Source organism: Mya arenaria, chromosome 3, assembly GCF_026914265.1.
Source record: "Mya arenaria isolate MELC-2E11 chromosome 3, ASM2691426v1".
NCBI lineage: Eukaryota > Metazoa > Mollusca > Bivalvia > Myida > Myidae > Mya > Mya arenaria.
This window is the reverse complement of record NC_069124.1, coordinates 87,618,252-87,640,294: the sequence shown is the minus strand read 5'-3', so window position 1 is coordinate 87,640,294 and position 22,043 is coordinate 87,618,252. Positions and strand designations below refer to the sequence as shown.

Here is a 22,043-nt window from a genome sequence, read left to right as displayed (position 1 = left end):
AACAATCTTTGATAGCTGCATAAGTTTTATAGTGACAGCACAAAGAACTGTTTAACAAACTTTTAGTCAGTAGGTTCAAATCTTTTAATGAGAAATTTCCTATTCTCTCTAATACACTTCCATGTATCATTTTTTCATGCTTACAATCTTGTCAGGATGCAGATACAAGCCACAAGAAGGTGAGGACAGGAAATCCTACATGGTTTATTACCTCCCTTGTTTATGGGAACATATACGTATTGAAGGAACTAACTCGGACAATACTCCTCTAACAAAGCCACACACCATATATATCGTAGCAGTACCTACGCTTAATTGCCTGACATTATGTCTGTAAAGTTTTGCACTTTTCCTCAATTGATATTCTTTTGAAGGAAAATGTTGTGATTTTGTTTGGTATTATACCCTGCACATAAATTCATTAAATCTTCAAAAGGTTTTATTGCTATACTTTTGATAGCATTGAAAAGTGTCAGTTTATTCATAGATTGTTCTTTATTAAATAAATTTGTTAACCAATAATTAGGTGCTATGAATCTCAGGTGTTTTATTTTTCGTCATTAATTCATAGTATATTAATTTGTATGAAACTTGTTTTGATTTGTAATTTAGTGAGCCTTTAGTTAATTGCGATGGACTTGAGTTAGTTCAAGAGAATAAATCCTAAAGAATAAGTTGTTTTGCATGCATTAGCTTTATTAATTGAACAGCTTACTGGTGTACTTTATTATGTTCCTATAGCATGGGGTTCTTTGGTTGTCATGGACAACTAGGTTTGGAGAGCTGGTCAATATTTATCACTCGGTCCACTGGGTGCTTATATTAATATAAACTTCCCCTGTACAGACATTTTGGTATTTTCCTGAACAACCTGTAATGATACCTTTTTGAAGAAAGTACTTTTGTTAATTCTTCATTCAAGGCAACTTACAAGTTAATTTTAAAAGTATTAATTGAAAAATTATAATATTGTCTTCAGAGCAGGCCTGTTTCCATATAGGAGTTTAGTCGTAATTCAGTTATCTCAAATCTTTATTATCATCACAAATGGTAACACATGGATTTTCTTTATACTTTGTGTTCATTTTTATATAATAGTAAAGATCAGTTCATTGGAATATTTAGGAAAATAATACAACTATGACATTAAGATAATTTGAATTTCCGACTATAATCTGCTAAGATCATTATTGAAAAGGCCTGCATGACCTTTTACTTTAATGTGTATATTCTAACAGCACTCTGTTGGTGACAGCACAGTAACTTTGTTAATTCTTTTCAGTGGAAAATAAGATGTATATATATATATATATTAGTGGGGTCGCACTGTAAACCAGTTTTAATCAAGGTTTGATTTGACAAAGTATTTTTTGGGATAAAAGAATTTTAGTCTAAATGGAGCTGTATTTTATGTTATAGAAACATCAGCCAATCGGGTACAAGTGTTTGTCTGTGGCAGCGTGCAAGTACTTGTGGCGGTGTGCCGTTGAGCAGCAGTTCTTCTTCACGTATGTGCCTATCCCTAATGTAGTTGGCTGGATATTATACATTTAAACAGTGTCAGAGATGTAGATTTGCGTCATTATGTCAAACACTTTACCAGCAGGCATTTTCTAGGCATTTTGACATTAGTAAAAGAATACAGCATAATTCTATGAATGTCCTATAGGAGGTCTACAGAACTTGTCATATCCGCGGTAATGTTAACATGTCTGAAACTTGAATCAACACTTGAATACTGTTGTTGTTGTTGAGCAGAATGGATTACCGGTAGTGAGTAGTCTCCATACTACAGTATGAACATAGTATGTCTCAATATCGGCTACCTTCTCAAACACAGAGAGATTTATAGTGACTCAATTAATTCATTTTGTACTCATGCCAATTAAAGACAGCTTGCAATTAAAGTGGTGACATGTACACACAAACTGTTAAGCTTGATTACCTTTGATCATACCACACCAATCAAGCACAGCTAAATGTATCTGGTTTGATCAAGCCAAGCAAACAAAACAAGATGTAAAATTGTACCTGCGACCACGAAAATGACCTTGAGCCAGGATTTTTTAAGAATGGCAGAATTGAGCCATGCTTTGTACAGAAATTGAGACGACATGAAAATCTAGCCAACAGGTGTTGACAGTATTTATAGTAGAAGTTAAACTAAAACCATGGATATAAATACTGATCAATTTAAAAAAAAATTGATACAGATGGTTTCCCTGCCTTATCATATAATCTGTCTACCATATCATATCCAATGTTTCACTATTGCATGTGTATTGCAGGTTGCAGAACTCGTTCCACACACCGAAAATTCGGTCGGGCGGCAGTCTGTTTTCCCGGGGCTCAAAGTTCAGGTTCAGGTATGCTGATCTTTCGTGCAACACATTATGCATCCCACATTTTCATTTTACTGAGTAATTTGTACATATTTTTTCTGTGGTATTTAAATAATTATGTTTATATCTTGACTAAATAATAATGAATATCTCGACTTCAATACTCTTTCATAAAAGAAGAAGTCATAAGTTCATTTCAATCAATGTTTTGTTTCAAGTGGACGATGCCAGAATGAGGCATACATGGCAAGCGAGGATATCAAGAGGAAGGAGCCTGATTTCCAGAGGTAAGCAGTCACCTTGTGGACCAACTGTTCACAAGGCCCTTTGTTCAAAAAGCCCACTAAACTGTTCACAACACCCACTAGTCACAAGGCCCCCTAAACTGTTCACTACTCCAACTGTTCAAAATGCCCACTTCCACAGAGACCTTTGTTCATAAGGCCCACATAACTGTTCACAAGGCCCACTATTCACAAGGCATAAGGGACTTCTCTTCATAAGGGCCACTTAACTGTTCACAACACCATCTGTTCACAATGCCCACTGTGCACAAGGCTAACTAATCTGTCCACAAAGTCCACAGGCCAAAAGGATGTCCGGTTTTCACATGTTCACTCAGCCACTCACTGCTGAATTCATTTCCTGTTTTCTCAAAGGCTTTTTTGCAAAAGCAAACAATGTGAACACCTGAGGAACCAGAGACTGAAAGATAAAAGGAATTATATAAGAATACATCAAATTATGGTTAAACTTAAACACATATTAATATTGCAAGCATTAATCTCAAATACCTATATGTTTAATGTAATCATTGCGTATCCTTCTTCACACACATTTTGTGAATTTCATTTGTAAGTTATTCTCACTGCAAGACAATGAAAATGTTCCAAGTTCTCTTACTCTTAGTTTAGATTTACAATAACCTTTATCAATCAGAATTATATATGCTGAAGTTGTGTTTTAAGCTTTGCAAACTTAAGTTTACAATTTGAATGTCTGCCTTATGTACACAGTTGTATGCTCCAAGCTTATACTCATTAAAATGAGATTTATTGAGAAAAAATAAAAATTTGCTTATTTACAATAGTTTGCTGTTCAAAGTGCCTTATATTAGTTAAGTTAGGTTTTACTGTTAAGTTTATGAACCTTGAGCCACATTAAGGGGTTATGCTAGTTTTTCTTAAAATTTCTCAAGTGAATAACTGTTTCAGGTGTAGCATTGATAGCTTCATAAAACAATTACATGGAATAAAGATAAACCAAACGTGAGGTTTTCATTTGATGTAGTATTTTGACATTCCATTGACACAAACACATAATTGACAAAAAGCAAAGTCTTAACCAATAGCAAACCATAAATGTAATATGAAAAGAAACATTGCATAGCAATAAACTGTTTAAGGTATAAAGATGTTTTATGGTTAGTGTTAATAAATTGAGCTAGCAGATCATGTAGCAAACCTGTCACCATTCTGCCTCTGTCTGTGTTCTACGCCACACTGCCGTATCTCAATACAATCTTGGGCTGTATTCACAAAAATATCATTGTGAGAATTTTCATCTTAGTGAAATTATCCAAAAAAGCAAAGAAAAAGGGTTTTTTGTCATGAAGTTTATTTACATATTTTTGTAACTGAGACCATTTTCTTGCCTTTTTCATACTTTTTGTATACAAATATATTTTTTTCCTTTAAATTCAAATGTGGAAAAAGGCAATTTCAAATTGTTAAGTTGTTTCATGAATACGGCCCCAGCTTTCTGCGATCACATTTCTGCTTTGCTTTTTGTCAGCGTTTTTTTCCTACAAGATGAGGCTGATTTGGTCTGATTTATCATTGAATATGTTGCCAACAGCAGTTTTCATTTACATTACTTTCATTATCCTTTATGTATGACCTTGGCACTGTAGAATAGCAGGCAATCTTCCCTTGATCTTGTCACAGACGTTTGTTTCAAGTAGATTTGTTTGAAGGCATTAAAGCCATTGTGATGAAAAGTTGCATGAATCTGCATGAACTTTTTGTCCGTCTTAGATACTGATACAGACAATTACTTGGTAATGATTTTCTTTGAACTCTGCTTTATAAATTCATGAAATTGAAAATTTTAAATTACATACAGGATTTACTTGCAGCAACTAGTGAAAGATGCTCATAACTTGTTTGTTTTACACCTAATTTTCATTACTCATTTTTCTTTTGAGAAACAAAATTTATTTTAAGTATGAGAAATCTAAGCTATGAAGTGTTGATGATCATATGTAAGGTGGTGATCTACTAGAGTAATTCATGTTATACTTATTTGTGAGCAATTTTCATTACCTAATCATTGTGTCTGAGATGAGAATGTTACGGTTGATTTGAACTATTTTACTGCAATAGATGCGTTCAGTGAGTATTCACAGTTTCAACTAATATCTTTTACAATATGTATATAATCATCAAGCACCAATTATGACTTGTTACTGTGTAAATGTATTGCTTGACTTGGAATTGATATAACATTTATTGACATAATGGTTTCTGTGATTCTAGGACGTGTTCACTGCCCAATTTTTCTCGGAAGTCTGACGCAAAGATCCACATGCGCAACTCTGCAAACCTCTCCATCACAGAGGGTAGGTAACAGCAAACACAGGACTGGGAGCTACCAGATCGCTCCTATAATTGAAATGTTTAGGTTTTATGTATCATTAGTGACAATGTATAAATGACCTCTCATAGTCACCTCAGCGTGCCTTGCTTGTTGTAAACTACAAGTGTATAATGTTTCTGTTATTTGTGATTCAGTTGTTTCATTTTATGGCATTTTGTTGACTGTGGTCGGAGTAAATAGATGTTAAACCATATAAATGATGTATACATTTCCGGCCTTAGTGCCGAATGTGCGATGTCTGTCCTCCCACTTCATCGATCATTCTTGTGTAGCTAGTCAGTGACACTCCTTCCCCACATCCACACCGCATCAACGTGCAACAATTAAAACACCTAACTTTCCAAAAGAATTAAATTTGGCAACATAATTTTTTAATTTTGTAACTACCATTAGCAAAACGGGATTCCCGAGATAGTTTTAAGCATTCTTTATGTCGGGATATGTTGCTATTTGGTTTATAGGTTGTTGATGTGAGGAGTTAAGTGTTTTGTATAATAAAAGTGTCGTTCCATCCTAATAAGTCTTGTTATCATATATTGAAACAGAAGTCGAGAGATTCAAACACAGTTACTGGTTTGATTATATTCAAATCTGATTGCAATGATAAGAAGAAATTTAGTTGCCATGGATAATTGTAATATGCTTCATTTAGACATTAAGACATAAATCTAAATAAATCATTTTGATTGATTTAAACATGTTCTACTGCGTTTGTCTGTGGACAGTTTTAATATATACAAAAAGAAAATGGGTTAGACACATGTTCTGAAAAACATGAGTATCGTTTTCACCATGAATTATTTCAGTACAGTAACTCTATTTGTAACTCTCAACTTCCGTGAAAATTAGGATAGTTTATATAGTTTTAAAATTATTCTAGTTTTATTCTGTTCATGATACTCTGGCTGCATTAATTTAACAGTATTATTGTGTTAAACTCTGACAGTATGTTCATGTTACTGAATTATATTTTGTAGACAAAAACACCGGTGGTTTCCGAGGTAAGCTAGGAATTAACCAGTTATCCTAACCCACCTTTCATACTTTAGGCATTTTCATTGGCTGAGAGGCTGACAGACATTCATTATAACAATCTCATTTAAATTCATTATCTTTAACGTATGTGGGGCGTTCATTTTTCAGGGATTATGTCGGATATTCATGAACTTCACATCAATGCAAGTCATTTGTACTTGCAAAGTTATGTTTAATTATGTTTTACATAAATTATTATACAGTATATTGTTGACAAAACCAACAATAATACTACAGTTTCCAGTACAAACCTTGACAATCTGATATAGATGACTTATATATAGTTAACAAATTAAAATGTTTGTTTTTGTCATGCTATATTAAATATTCTTTACATAAAAGGAATTGAATATACCTAATAAGTATTTGTGCTGCAATTCATGTTTAGTCACATGGAAGAATCACGTCATATCTTCTGCTTAAATCATTATGTGAAAATAATCTGATGAGACCTATTTTTGCTCGGCGCAGATTTATTACATTGTAGTACAAATGGCTTGCAGATTTAAACACTGATTTAGAGCATGTCTGTGCATCTTTCATGAGGCTTGCATGGCTTAACTAAACAATTCAATGAACTCACATCATCCCATACACAAGAGTAACCTTCTTGATTCTCATGTCAGTGTTCGTCAAGTACAATATCTGTTTCGTATCAAATATATATTTAAAGGCAATTGAATGTAATGTCCTTTTATTTAGAGTATTATATTGGACATAGTTACCTTAACAGCAATGTAAATACCCCTGTATGAAGTTAAACCCTTGTTCCAATGTTTGCTGTTAACTGATACTGTTCGGCATGTGTAAATTTACTAACATTAATATTTTACAGCGAACACTCTACCGCACATGACCAGTGCACCGTCTGTCTCTGTTCAACCGAATAATTTCGAAAAGCGTAGAAACTCTCGGGGTTCACGGGAAAACGTAAGGCGGGATTCTGAAGGTCGTAGGAGGTCAAGGGATCAACTTAACGAGAGGAAAATGTCTGGTTCCCATACTGAGTCTGAGACTAAGAGAGAGGAGCCAATTGCTCCTGTTCGGGCTCCTCTCGCCGAGGTTGAGATCATGCAGCAGTCTGTGCCTGTTGAGGTGTACAGACAGGAAAAGACTGACACAAGGCCCGTGTCAAAAGAAACCAGCATTGATGAAGTATTTATGCCTGTGTCTGTGTCTATGCCTGAGTCCAAGCCTGGTAGGACGCCAGAGCAAAATGCTGTAAAGCCTGGAGAGAGGCCTGCTTTCGACCCTTTTAAAGTAAAAAATCAAGAAACGGAGTTCAAAACACATGAAGTCCCCAAGGCCTCTGAACCAGGTAATCAGGAACAACCTGTAACTCAAGTAGCCCACAAAGATGTGAAACCACATGTTAGGGAGATGGGTCATTACACTACTCGGGAAGTGAGAAAATATGTCGAGGTTGAACAGAGACAGACAGTGATTGGTCCGGAAACAGTGGTCATTCCTGCTCACACAAAGGCGGCTAAACTGGAATCTAAAGTTGTGACTCGGCCTGTTGATGACGTCTCTAAACTGGCATACAAAGGTAGCCATATCACCCTACCCATCATTACCATCATGTATTCATTTATGCTGCTGTTCATTGGTTACAGATCATTTAATCATTCTATTCCAGTCGCTGCCTTTGTAGACGTGTAACTTTTCTGTCTCATGGTCAGGTGTTACATTTTGTTAATTGGTCAACTTATTTTTGATTTATTTTCATATTTTGAATATTGGGCCATTTTGTTCACTGATATAATTATATAGAGTATCTGTCACAAGTTGTCATATAATGTACAAATTTATTAAACGTGTTCAAGAAATTTGTTATTTAACAAGCCTTTGGCAAGCTTAGTAGCATATTTTCTGGACAAGTTGAATAAATCTGTATATCATATGATGATGAGTGGCAGATTCTTATTAGCAAATGCTTAATTCCAGTAAAAAATAGCAAAAAATACCTACCTGTTTCACTGCACTGATGATGAACCAAATACCACAAACTGACAAGGCGAACGCCATTTCCCACGCAACCATGCTACATGCATTGCAGAAATGTAGTACTCGGAAGAATTTCAAAAAAATATATATATCTGATCGTTTAGAATTCCACATGTAGGTTGAGTGAATACTGAGATGATATCAAGTTAAAAACACAACATTAAACTTTTAGCAAAACTTGCTTTCTTTTAAATGATGATGTCACACCAGGTCTGATGCCTTATAGTTTTGTAATATGCAGACATGTGAACTCCACCAGTAGGTAAAATCTACCACTTTTGAGATCCACCTTATGCTACACCTCTTTCCTGACAAAATCTAAAACAATGCATTTTACGTCCAGTAATGTCTTACAATTCTCATATTGTAACTGTCTTGCACACATTGCTGGATGGCAGAGATTAACACCCATTATAAGTCCATTGTTTTCATAACATCATAAAAGGTTGATAATAAATGGGTGATTGTATGGTGTCAAAGAAATATTGGCCCTTTCGTCTAATAGTGTGTATATATTGTGAACTTGTTGTATCACAAAGAGTTAGAAGGCCTAAAGCAATAAAACAGAAGTCGCTTATTCGCAACTCGTGATATCACTTTACCATGTGGTATCACGAGACTAGCACGTGCTCACCTTTGATGGCTGTGTAGAACATTTTTTGGCAAATGATTGTATGTTTTTGGGAAATTTTTATGATAACAGTTTAATTAATTGTTACCACATAACTATTTATATTGCTCTTTGTAATGTTAACTATCATTATTTTCTTTTTAAAATTTGAATATTCAGCAGGCGCTATTTTGTCAGAAACAGTTTTCAAGTTTGTTTTCTTTAACATTCTATTTTTGAATGAATGAATTTTCCTTCAAGGACAGTGATTTTAAATGTCATATAGTTCCTTAATGTCAGCATGTTAAAAATGTTTAATCAAAGTTAATCTAAAACGAACACAGCTAAATGTCACATCCATACCCTATCCCAGTCCTTCCAAAATAAGATTTGTCCCCTGCACTTAAAGATTTTTAACAGTTCATGTATTTAAGCCATTCTGTATGTTATAAATGTTAGCTGCTTGTGTTTGTTTCTTAGTTTTAGATACTTTTTAGGAGCAAAACAATGTGACAATGCAAAAAAGAAGAAACTTCGGACAAGTACACTTTTACTACCCCAAAAAGGACACATTAAAATTACTTAAAAATGTCCATCTAGTAAAATCTACCTCTCTGCATGGAGAAACAAATCTACCTCTCTTGAGAAACAAATCTACCTCTCAAATCTACCTCTCTGGAGAAACAAATCTTCCACTCTGGACCATAATCTGCCTCTCTGAAAAACAAATCTACCTCTCTGGCACAGCCAGAGGTTCACATGTCTGAATATGTTCCTGACATCAATTCCTGTTTATAAACAGAAGACGATAACAGTTCAATAAGAAATATCACGTTTTATTAACTTCTTTATTCAAATAAATCTTTATGATATAAAAAAATAGAAATAAACGTATAACTTGCTAGAATATTAGAAAATGACCACTTAAGCAATTATTGTTTCCAATTAACTTATTTACTAACATGTTAATGATGTGTAATATGTCATATGTAGAAATGTCATTACAAATTGAGTTTCATCCTCACTGTTGGCGTGTTGTTAAAGGCAGTGCCATTACCACTTGACAGATATGCTGTTCATTTTCTTACTTATGAAAGACTGCCTATAGCTGATTGAACAACTTTGTTTAGATTAAATCAAAAACAATTTGCAAAGGGGAAACTCACTGTAACTCTTAACGCAGATTTTTTAATAAAGGAATATTAAACAGTGCCTCATTCTGGACATTTCTTGATTATTTTTTTTAATAACAATGCATGGCAAGGGATAACAAGCTTAAAATTTCTACCAGTTATCTTTTTTGTTGTTGTATTTCACATTGTCTCAAGTTTGAAAAACATTGCTCGGAGTTTCATACTTGGCTTATCTAGATAAAGATTTCCTAATTTAAACTTACCAAACACCACAGAAAAGACTATTTTGTTATTAATTTAAACTTACCAAACACCACAGAAAAGACTATTTGTTATTAATTTAAACTTACCAAACACCACAGAAAATACTATTTGTTATTAATTTAAACTTACCAAACACCACAGAAAATACTATTTGTTATTAATTTAAACTTACCAAACACCACAGAAAAGACTATTTGTTATTAACAAACATGTACAGTATCTTACCGGTACCTGAAATGGGTTTTTCTACTTTCATATATTCATATGAACATACAGTTACAATTAATAAAAATCAGACAACAATAAATGTACATTTTGCTACATGTCACTTGTGTATTGGTTCATCAACCAGGATAATTCAAACGCTTTCCTCTTGCACATAGAATATCCCATTTAGGAATATTGTAGCTCCCATTCATGGATTTTGTTTTGAAGATAACTTTATATTAGGTTTTGTTTTGTCAATTCTTTGTATTAGCTGTCTGACTATTAAGGCATTGTCCGGAGTGAAGCAACTGCCCAGTACAGATATTTGTCGTTAGTCTCTCCTCTTACAGATGGGTCCCATGCATTGGTCTTACTTTGGTGCTAGATCTTTATTTAGTTCTAAGTATATTTAACTGATTAGATGATCAAGAACAGCTTTAAAGTGTACACAGAAGTTTGCACAGACTAAACTAACATATTCTTAAGGTTTATAAAACAGTTGCCTGGTAATGGCTTTGGATGAATTATTCTGAGCAAAGATAAGACCTTTTACAGAGACATAGAACTTGATATAAAGTTTTTACCATTTGTAACTTAAATAATCAACATTGCCTTTTCCATAACCTAGACATTTCCACACCAGGAGGTAAGTCAATAATCACAGATGCTTTCTCTATAACTAGACTGAAGAAATGCCTTCAACAAATATTTTTAAACCTGCTTTTTTAATTGGTATACCAAATGGACTGCATTCGAAGTGTTTATGTGTGTGTGTGTGTGTTTGCTGGCCTTGTTGAGCATTATCTGCTTTTGTATATATGTATCCTTGATTGCTTTCAACATTTATGGAACAGGTATTGTTTTTTTAAAACACAACAGCCATGTTATGCTCAGGTGGAAGTTGGTTTGCACAGAGAGTAAAATGGCAATGTCCAGGTAAAGCTGTGGTAAAATACTGGACTCTTGTGGAGTTTTGTGATCAATTAAGAATTATGGCTTATTATAAAACTCACCTTTATCTGTCAAATATTTACACTTCAGCTCTAGTCTAACTCTTTTAATTTGCAGGATTGTAGATGATTGCCTCATGGCCGGTTGCTTAACTTTCCTTAACTGAGTTCATAGTAAAATAACAATGGGTATAATCCTATTTATTCCTATTTATCAGCTATTGTAGTGTATACCTACATTGAATAGATAACAGCTGAGCAACTGGCCACCAAAGATTTAATTCTCTGCTTCACATAATAAATCATTCTGTTTTCACAGATAAATTTTGAAGCAATATATTATGTTATTAAATGAAACAAAAACACAAATTCAATATCAAAATTCCAAGGTATTTTGTTTCATAGGAGATTATACACATGTGTAATATATACAAATTGTACAAGACACAATTTAGTATGCTTATTCACTTGTTATGCATGTTCTTTGCCACAGCTCTGTGCTTGCTGTTGGTCTGTAGTTGTAGAACACTCCTGTACTCTTGATGAAGTGGGATTCTTCTCCAGTCCTAAGCCATAGAAATCAAAGTTTGTGTTTATATCAACTACATGTATGTTTTAAGTTTTGAAATTGGTTTTCTTTGATATCTTCAGAAAATGCGGTGGATGTCCCCATTGAAGCAAGGACAGCGGAGAGACCCCAATCTTCGCGGCCTGTGACCCAGGAAACTCCAGTTATGGAGGAAACCATGGTTCAACAGCGGGCTGACAGGGTACAGGCTGCGGGGCCAGACTCCATGAAAATGAATGGGGGAATCCCCACGATCAGTGTCTCCTCCCCGTTGGACAGCGAGACCCGGGTTGGGGAGGCTGACACAACCCAGCTATACGAGCCCAACGTAACCGTGGAAGAGGATGAGGATGACGAGGGTGTTGCCAAAAGCCTTGAGGAGCAGGTCATGGACCTTGAGAAAGAGATCGAACAAACACACAACCATGTCCAGCCTGACACGCCTAGTAGGGAAACTAAACCTACGACCAGACCTGTCGTACAAGCAAAAGGCAGCTGTTCATGTGGCAAGATTTTCGCGTACACATTCTTCTCCCTGTTCTTCACATTAACTGTGTCAGCATGTGTGGTGATGTTCTCGGACATTGACCATCCCCTCATGAACGAGGCACGGTCACATCTAGCCTTCCTTGAGCCAACCAGAGATTTTATCCGCCATAAATATGAAGAAATTGTCAACAGATTGTAAATAATATGGACTTTTTTTTACCCATCAACCATTATAAGATGAGAAATGAAGTAAAGAAGATAAACATTATGCTAGTTTGATGCATTCAATCAGGTTGTTTAACATATGAGACAAATACTTGTCTCTGATGTTTTTATATGTGATCTATTTTCAATTGATGATTGCTATTTGCAATATATCACAAGGTTGATCACTGAGAAATTTATTGTATTTTGGTAATCAAGTTATATCAATGAATAACCAGTAAATCAGATCATTATAAAATGATAAGAATATTTGATATTATGTAGAAATTATCATGTTTATCATAAAACATGAGATTGTCCTTATCTTCAAGAAAAGATACAGAATCAGTCAGAAAGTTCTACAAAAATTAATGCTTCTGCTGTTCCATTTCTGTGTTTTGCTGAAATCTGCAGGAATTGTATGTTCTCAGTTGTTGTGGTTGGGTTGGCTCTAGGCCTTTATTTTAATCCAAGCATCATCTATAACGGGCATCATTTATAATGTGCATCATTTCTCTGTATTGGGTAAAACCTTTTTGGGTTGCTTGTTATTGCTGTGTTCTATCTATATTGTTTATTTGAATGAAATCATTTATTGTTGCAGTGGTATGATATTCAGCACAATTCTCCAACATAGAAAATTCAGGCGTTATCTTCAAGCTGGAAAAAATAGAAAACTGCAAAAATAAATGTTTTCATATGATTGTGTATCATACTATGTACTGTCATTATTCAGGTTGCAATATTTCAGTGTTAGCATTTAGTGTAAGGTTAAGTTATAATCATGTAGATTTTTAGCTATAAATTTAGGTTTTTAAATGCACCATTATTTATAAGTATGTCCAAATTTGTGTATGTATATTTTCATTAATTCATGTAAAGATTAGGTGCATGTCCATGTATAGCTTAATCTTTTCTCTTGCCCATTTTTATATGAACAAAAGACTTTAACAGATGTTGTTCAGTGATGATAAAGGTACACATAAGTCCTTGGTTTAAATGTCAAATGTATATTGAACGTGGACCTCTCCCCACACAATTTTGTTTTTGCCCACCGCCTAGCCTGACATCATTCATAATAATTGAAATATATCTAACCAATATAAATCTTGACTCTAACATTTCGAAAACCATCCAAATTATTGGTAAACTCTCATACTGAAACCTGAGGAATTGTAAGAAGAACAATTTAGAGAAATTCATGACCTGCGATTTGTAAGTGTTTATGACTATTGTATGTATGTATGGTAAGCAGGCCTGGAGTTCTTTGTGGAGAGGATCCTCTGGTTTTCTGGGGGAAGATCAACATGGATTGGATCATTCTTACGTTGTTCCCGGACAATATGAAACATTCCTTTTGTTTAGTCTTTCTGTTATTCTGTAATCTATTGTATATTTATTTTCTTCTTGCAAATCAGTTCTTGCATTTAAAGTCTTGTCTGTAGTGACAAACATGTATATTCACAAGAAATATTTCAAACCTGCACATCATAAAGAAGAGCCTTCAGACTGTAGTGACATGTTTGCATGCTGAGTAAACACTACATTATCTTCATCGCAAATATACCCCTAGTTTACTCATACATATTACCACATTGGAGCATGTTCATGGCTAATGGATACTAACATGAACATAATACATTGGGGCATGTGCATGGCTATTGGACACAAACATGAACATAATGCCATATTGGGGCATGTTCATGGCTAATGGACACTAACATGAACATAATACCATATTGGGGCATGTTCATGGCTAATGGACACTAACATGAACATAATACATTGGGGCATGTGCATGGCTATTGGACACAAACATGAACATAATGCCATATTGGGGTTATGTTCATGGCTAATGGATACTTACATGTACAAACTACCATACTGCAGCAACCTATGTTAATTGCTTGTTGACATTAACATGAACATACTTCCATGTTGGTGCTTGTTCAAGGCTAATGGACACATACAATAATTTACCATATTGTTTCATGTTCATAGCGTATTAACACTAAACATACATAGTTTGGTTACATCGTATAATGTAGATTGAGGTGCATTTGATATATCACTTCAGCCTCTTTCATATCACACAAGATGTGTTTCTATTTTGTCACATTGAACAAGAATTTAACAGTCTTTGTGTGGTGCTTAAGAGACAGTAGTGTGCAGCAAATACATTATTATATAAAGTAGCAGAAGATCATTATTGTCATACTGTGTGGCAAATTCCTTGAGTAAATGCTCATTAACTCACTTATGTATCAAGATACTTGTATATTAACTGCTATGTGATTTACCCTTATTTAGAATCTATTTTTGCTATGATGTTTTTTTGTTTTTGTTTTTAAAAAGTTTCAGTTTTCAGTTTTTGTTTAGTGTGATTATTCTTGCTTTTATTTTACATTTTACTTTGTTGATATTTTGTTAAGAGTTGGAATGGTTCATTTTGGGAAGTTTGTTGTCGTCAGTGATGAATGCTGATCTCCCTCATAAAATGTGTTCATTTGGCATCTTCTGTGCAAAACCTTTTGATTTAAGTTTGTATTTTTTTCTATTTGAAATGGACTTGAATTTTTGTGAGCTAATCTACTTTGTTCAAATTTTTATTTGACTTCCCACAAATTGGAGTATAATGAGTTCAGTGTGAGATAAACATGAGAGATGTCTTAAAATTATGACTAACATATCATTTGCACTTATATGCAAGTCTTAAAACCTAATGTTTGTTTTCTGTTGTCTTGATGAGGTGGCAAATCAGATTAGATATCCAGTTTTGATATCATTTCTATAATTCTATTTAGTATATTATAAAGATACTGGTATTGTATAAAAATTGATAAAATACTGAAATATGCACCTTGCTACATAAAAATGAAATGTAGCAAATATCATTATATGTAAACTATTGTTATTATAAGTCCCACCTGATAGGAGTTTATGTAGATATTATAAAGTCTTGTCTCATGAAGAAAACCATTGATAATTATATGAATGCTTGTTTTGACTAAATATGACGTTACACTGAGATTTACATTGGTTTAGGATATCACCATATAGGACAGAACGCTTACCATAGTTACATTCCCTCCGTAACAAGCAGTGATGCCAAATACTTCTTTAACAATCTATTTTTGTCAAGGTTAAAACTACCAATTGAATAATCAAAACACAAGTTTAAAGCTGTTTATTTCAATTAAGTCTTAACTATTTTGGAAATATCTTGGAAATACATCATTTGAATTAATACTTGTTCAAACCACAGTGTCAGAATAATGATAAATGTCTGCATATATATACAATATCTGTCATAGTAATAAGTATGTCTTCATTCATAATAATCTGTTCCAAATCATATAGAATTTTATACAACATTAAGTTTATACTTTCATTTGCTTTTAGTGGTGTGTGTTCTATCATGGTTGAGTGATTATCACGTATATTATGTTACAGGTAACTATGGTTTACATGCTTATGATAAGGTCAATAAATGCACCCTAACAACTGGTGGGTTCTTCTGTTTATGCTGTCCACCAAATGGCCTTCATGTCTTTGCTGTTTGTCCAGCAAGATAACTGAAACGAAGAGAAACCTTGATACATGACCTTTATAGGTTCAAATGTTCTATGTTCTAACCTTGCTAAGAGTTAATGAAGATGTTAAAGGGACTATACATCAGATTGGCACCAAAAATGTTTTTTTCTGTAACGAATCTCAGGACAATTATATAATAAAATGTTTTACTCTTTGATATTATAATTGTAAAAAAAATACCAACATGTAAAAAGAAAATCGGGTTGGAGACCGGGTTCGAACTGGTGTCGCCAAAATTGCAGTCCAGTGTTGTATCCACTGTGCTACGGAGGCTTACCCTAAATGGTTGGAATATTTAAGCTATTTACATAACTTGGTAATATCACGTGATAACATCGACTAGCCAATCACGCATAAGGAATGAATTCTACTAGACATACCTAGGGATCTTTTTTAATGGAAAAATACGAAAAAACTGCGAAAATATTTTTATTTGTAAACTGTGGTACTACATTTAGAAAATTTCAATGCATTGTACACATCGATATGGAGTTTATGTCAGTTTTCGACAATTTTCTTTTTTTCGCTATTTCATCAGACGTCGTGCAGCCTCTTTAATGATAAAAAAAACACCATTGTGGGTTAGCCATCTTAAATCTGATATATCCATGTTCATCAAAAGTTTGTATATTATTAATTTCTTCAATTTTTTACAAAATCAAAAATAATGATTTCCTTTTAATTACATATCCAGTCTCTTTATGAGTTAGAGATAAGCAAAGTGCTAACCCAGTTTAATATAAATCACAAACTGTTGGAAAGTGGTTGAAATTTAAGCATTGCAATGAAGTACATTACTGTGAATTATTCAACAATCTGAAGCAACAAAAAAGTGACTAGTCACTATGACCATTAATATGAAAAGGATGCTCAACATACACTAACATGGTTCTGTAGAATCCCATCAATTTCAATTGAAATCTCAGCTGAAACTTGTCAAGAATTTCCATGAACAATTTGATTTCCAAAGTTTGAATTTTGGCTCAATGATATGTACAACGCCCCTCCATTGTGTTCATTTAACCAAAATCCAATGAAAGTGAACAAGTTATGGCTGAGACATGAAATATTGCTACAAGTTGCTATAAATATGGCTGTTTGAATTTCTCTTTCTGAAAGTTATAGTGGAAACCTGAGGGAATACTATGAAATCTGCATCCATTGACCTCAAAGTGTGACCTTGAACTCTGATATCTGAAGTCATGAATGTATTGTATATGACACAGTTTCCAATGTGCTCTCTGATTATTATAACCCCGACAAACGAAGTTTGAAGGGGGTATATTGGAGTCACCCTGTGGTCGGTTTGTCGTTTGTCGGTCGGTCTGTTGCAATTTACCTTGTCCTTAACTTAAAACTACTGGATGGAATTGGATTAAACTTCAAACAATGGTAGAGCATAATGAGAGGAAGTGCAGTGTACAATAACCATAACTCTATTCTTGCTTATTACTGAGATATTGGCCTTTGTTACTTTTTATACCCCCGACAAACGAAGTTTGAAGGGGGTATATTGGAGTCATCCTGTGGTCGTTCGGTCGGTTTGTTGGTCGGTCCATTGCAGTTTACCTTGTCCGGAGCATAACTTAAAAACTACTGGATGGAATTGGATTAAACTTCGTACAATGATAGAGCATAATGAGAGGAAATGCAGTGTACAATAACCATAACTCTATTCTTGCTTATTACAGAGTTATTGCCCTTTGTTACTTTTTTTGTCCGGAGTATAACTTGAAAAGTACTGGATGGAATTCATTGAAACTGCATACAATAGTAAAGCACAATGAGAGGAAGTGCAGTTTTTAGAACCATAACTCTACTTTAGCTTAGTACTGAGTTATTGCCCTTTGTTTGTTTTGTTTTTTGCTGTCAATTTTTTTTCCAGACATTTACTTGCAAACTACTAGATGGAATTTATTAAAACTTCATACAATGGTAAAGCACAATGAGAGGAAGTGCTGTGCACAAGAACCATAACTCTATTTCAGCTTATTACAGAGTTACTGCCCTTTGTTACTTTTTTCTTGTCTGGAGCATAACTTGAAAACTATTGGATGGAATTTAATAAAGCTTCATACAGTGATAGATCATAATGGGAGGAAGTGCAGTGTACAGGAACCGCAATTCTATTTCATCTAATTACAGAGTTACTGCCCTTTGTTACTTTTTCTTGTCCAGAGCATAACTTGAAAACTATTGGATGGAATTTAATAAAGCTTCATACAGTGATAGATCATAATATGAGGAAGTGCAGTGTACAGAAACCGCAATTCTATTTCAGCCAATTACAGAGTTATTTCTCTTTGTTACTTTTTTCTTGTCTGGAGCATAACTTGAAAACTACCGGATGGAATGTAATAAAACTTTATACAATGGAACAGCACAATGAGAAAGAGTTCAGTGTACATGAATCATTACACTATTTACAAAATTACAATGACCATAGTCCATAAAATAAAGTTGTCATTTATAGGTTGGCTTTCCAAATAGTTGACTTCAATTTCATATCGGGGCGGCGTTCGGGGGTATTAATCAACTTCAGTGATAGCTCTAGTTGAATTTAGTTATGACTATTAGACGTTGTTAACGTATGAGTAATTACTATAAGCCTCAATATAGGACACATAAAAAATATTGTTTATCTTGATGTTGTTCGACACTACTAATGTAGGGTTTTATTTCATTGATTTTTACCCGATCTTCTAGTATTTCATTATAAATCACTGCTATTACAATGGAAATTTATATACAACATGAAACAAACAACAATTATATACCATATTTAGCAGTAATTTGAAGGCCCAACAAGCTCACAGTTAGGAGAGCAGGTGCCCCACGCGTCACAGTCATCGAGGCACACCCAGTAGCACATTCCCACCTTGGTAAGCTTGAAGCCTTCCACTCCACAGGGCACCAGGTACATCACCATAGCAACAACCACCATGGCAACCAGCAGTCTGGGGAACAGTTTTCATGTGTTGGATATATAGTTGAAGATACATGCTACTTGGTTATTTGATAGAGCTAAATTAGAATATTTTTAATCATAAAAAATAATAATAGAAAAACAAGTATGCAAGAGAAGTTTAGGCAGGCTATCTAGTCTTCAATTTATTTCCAACTTTTTTTAAAGGCCTCCATTACTTTCTTACCTTTAATCGAAAAGGGCTTTAAATTTAACACAATGCGAAGTTGTCAGAAAGTTGTCTTCTAATTTGTTGATTTTTTCACCGATGATCTGGTACTGCCAAAATGCTATTTTCAGTTAATTGATAAAATGTCCACTTAAGGAGGACTGATAGTTATAAAATTTACAAAATCTCTGAACTATCATACAGGCTAAAATTTATAAGAGTTGTATTGAAATGGGTCCATGCATGTGGAATTGTTTTAAAATGTTCAAATGGATTTTACTCCTTATTTTCCTCTTTTTTTGTCATCAATAACTCATACTTTCTGCTTCCTTTTTGACAAAAAGCTACTTTCTATGGGACAGAGCTGGAAAGCCTTGTTTAGTATTAAAATTATTTTATACCAGCAGAATAAAGGAAAGATGTGAAAAACACTGCTTCTCACAAAACCTTTAAATGATAATTTAGTTCTATGTTAATTGAAGGGGAAATACAAAAAGTTATGATGGAATATATGTAGACCATTTCAAACCAAATATGTTATTGTGCACAGGATCTGTTCAATCTGAAAGTATATAACAAGAAGAACAAACAATATTTTCCTACAATTTTTGCAACTTAAAATAAATGTGGTGTGTCATCTTCAGTTGTGTCTGTGATACATGCATGGCAATGTTTAGAAAACAAACATGTTCAGTTATACATGGTGTGTTATACAATTCTTACCTAAAAAATGCTCCCATGTTAAATCCGGACACTTCTGATCTGAGTTTCGAAATGAGGAATTCTTGTCCAATTTGAAATATATTGCCAGTAATGGCCAACTTGCTGTGTGACCTATAACGATTCATTGAGCAATTGAAGCAAATGTCAGATATAATGTGCTCATCATGTCAGTGAATTCTGTAAAATTGAAGTTCACAGGTTCAAATATTTCTAGTGATGTAAAATTCTGAAGCACTCATAGTTTTAAATGCCTTTTATGGAAGATTAAGCCTGTTACTAACTTGTAAAGAATGTTTCCATAGAAATGATAACTATATGGGCTGTGAAAAACGCCCAGGTCCATCATTGAATCTTTGTTTTGATGGATTGAAATATGATTAAATTTGACAGTTAATGTTCTATAATTATAATTAAGTACCTCTTCCACCTTATGCTTGACCATTGATGTGACCATAATGACTAGAGTATCATTTTTATACGAGGGTTCATAGAATGGGATATATTATAGTTTCACCCGTGGCCTATGGGCGAGCAGGCGGGCTGCATCCAGTACAATAACTTTAGATGCATTTTTTCCAATTATCACCAAAGTTGGTCAGCCATATCGTTTGAGCTTCTTGATCATTTTAGCCTTTTAAATATAGAAATTACCTAAAATCTGTCTTGTCCCATCAATAACTTTAGAAGCCTTTGTCCAATAATCAACAAATTATCTTGACCTCATTTGTTAACCAGCCTTATCGCTCAAGTCACTCAAGAGTTATTGCCCTTTAGTTATAGAAATTACCTAAAATCAATTACCAATCAATAGCTGTTGAAGCCTTCATCACCAAATGTGGTCAGAATGTATATGGGCAGAATATCTTGGTCAGCCATGTTGCCTATGTCACTCAGAGTTACGACCCTTTAATTTGCTGTGTATTAACATTGTCTGCTCTCTAAATTTGGTGAACGTACAACCAGTTACCACCAAACTTGGAATCCTAAATAAAGGATGGACGTATTTTGCGACAATTGGCACTCTTGTTTGCATAATATAATATAATATATATATAATATAATTGCTCGACTACGCCGCTTTGTCTTAGAATACAATAACGATGTAATAATACCAAGTTTGGTCTCTTTATGTCAAACCTAACTAAAATTATTCGATACATAAGGTGACTTTGATGCTGCCCTCCCACCAGCCCGCCCAAACAATGACGCAAGTCATTCAAATAACTTGATTTCCCATTATGAAAATGTGGTTAAGAATATACAAATATGCCTTTCAAAGGAAATTTAAAATAAAAATATTATTTTTTTTTAAATTCAAGGGCCATAATTTGTATTTAGGCTTAAAACTGAGTTATGTTTTTTGTTGTAAGATGGTCGTAAATAATTTTGAATTTTATTCAGTGCATTTAATGAACGGAATAGAAGTTTTTTTTTATTAAAATCCCAACTTGCCCTTAACTTTTACTTGCCAAAAACTTTTACCTAAGTCAATCAGGGGCCATAACTTGTATTAAGGATATGGAGTTATCTAACCTCATTGGGTGATGGTCCTGAACAATTGTGTGAAGTATTAAGTCAATTGAATGAAGGGTATAGAAGTTATTAAACAATATCCCAACCTGCCCTAAAACTTTAACCTGAGTTCCATAGTCAATCAGGGGCCATAATTTGTATAACAGATAATATGGAGTTATCTTACCTCATTATGTGATGGCTCTGAACATCTGTGTGAAGTATTAAGTCAATTGAATGAATGGTATTGGAGTTTTAAGTGAAAATCCCAACTTGCCCTAAAACTTTAACCTGCCTTAAAACTTTAACCTAAGTGAATCAGGGGCCATAACTTGTATTTAGGATAATATGGAGTTATGTAACCTCATTGTGTGATGGTCCTGAACAACTGTGTGAAGTATTAAGTCAATTGAACAAAGGATATAGAAGTTATTAATAAAAATTCCAACATGCCCTAAAACTTTAACCTAAGTTCCATAGTCAATCAGGGGCCATAATCTGTGTAAAGAATAACATGGAGTTATCTAACCTCATCATGTGATGGCCCTGAACAACTGTGTGAAGTATTAAGTCAATTGAATGAAGTTATTGGACTTATAAGTGAAAATCCCAA

The 22,043-nt window shown here is 34.0% G+C and overlaps 1 protein-coding gene and 1 long non-coding RNA gene across 6 annotated transcripts in view; one reads left to right on the top strand and one right to left on the bottom strand.

Moving 5' to 3' along the window:
* Positions 1-15,971, top strand: part of LOC128229134 (FERM domain-containing protein 5-like) — an 80,791-nt gene extending 64,820 nt beyond the window's left edge. Inside the window, exons 10-18 of one of the 5 annotated variants that reach the window (XM_052940843.1) lie at positions 156-179; positions 1,420-1,508; positions 2,289-2,366; positions 2,561-2,629; positions 4,880-4,962; positions 5,978-6,001; positions 6,871-7,584; positions 10,885-10,902; positions 11,858-15,971. In XM_052940843.1, the coding sequence (XP_052796803.1) occupies positions 156-179; positions 1,420-1,508; positions 2,289-2,366; positions 2,561-2,629; positions 4,880-4,962; positions 5,978-6,001; positions 6,871-7,584; positions 10,885-10,902; positions 11,858-12,462 (1,704 nt within the window). In that variant the 3' untranslated portion in view covers positions 12,463-15,971. The remainder of the gene's footprint in view (positions 1-155; positions 180-1,419; positions 1,509-2,288; positions 2,367-2,560; positions 2,630-4,879; positions 4,963-5,977; positions 6,002-6,870; positions 7,585-10,884; positions 10,903-11,857) is intronic. The other 4 variants (XM_052940846.1, XM_052940847.1, XM_052940845.1 and 1 more) reach the window with 4 other exon arrangements.
* Positions 15,640-20,013, bottom strand: LOC128229137 (uncharacterized). The gene is made up of 3 exons (XR_008260041.1): positions 19,919-20,013; positions 18,839-19,018; positions 15,640-16,042 (listed from the first exon to the last, which is right to left on the bottom strand). It is a non-coding gene; the product is annotated as an uncharacterized LOC128229137 (long non-coding RNA).
* Between the last annotated feature and the right edge of the window lie 2,030 nt (positions 20,014-22,043).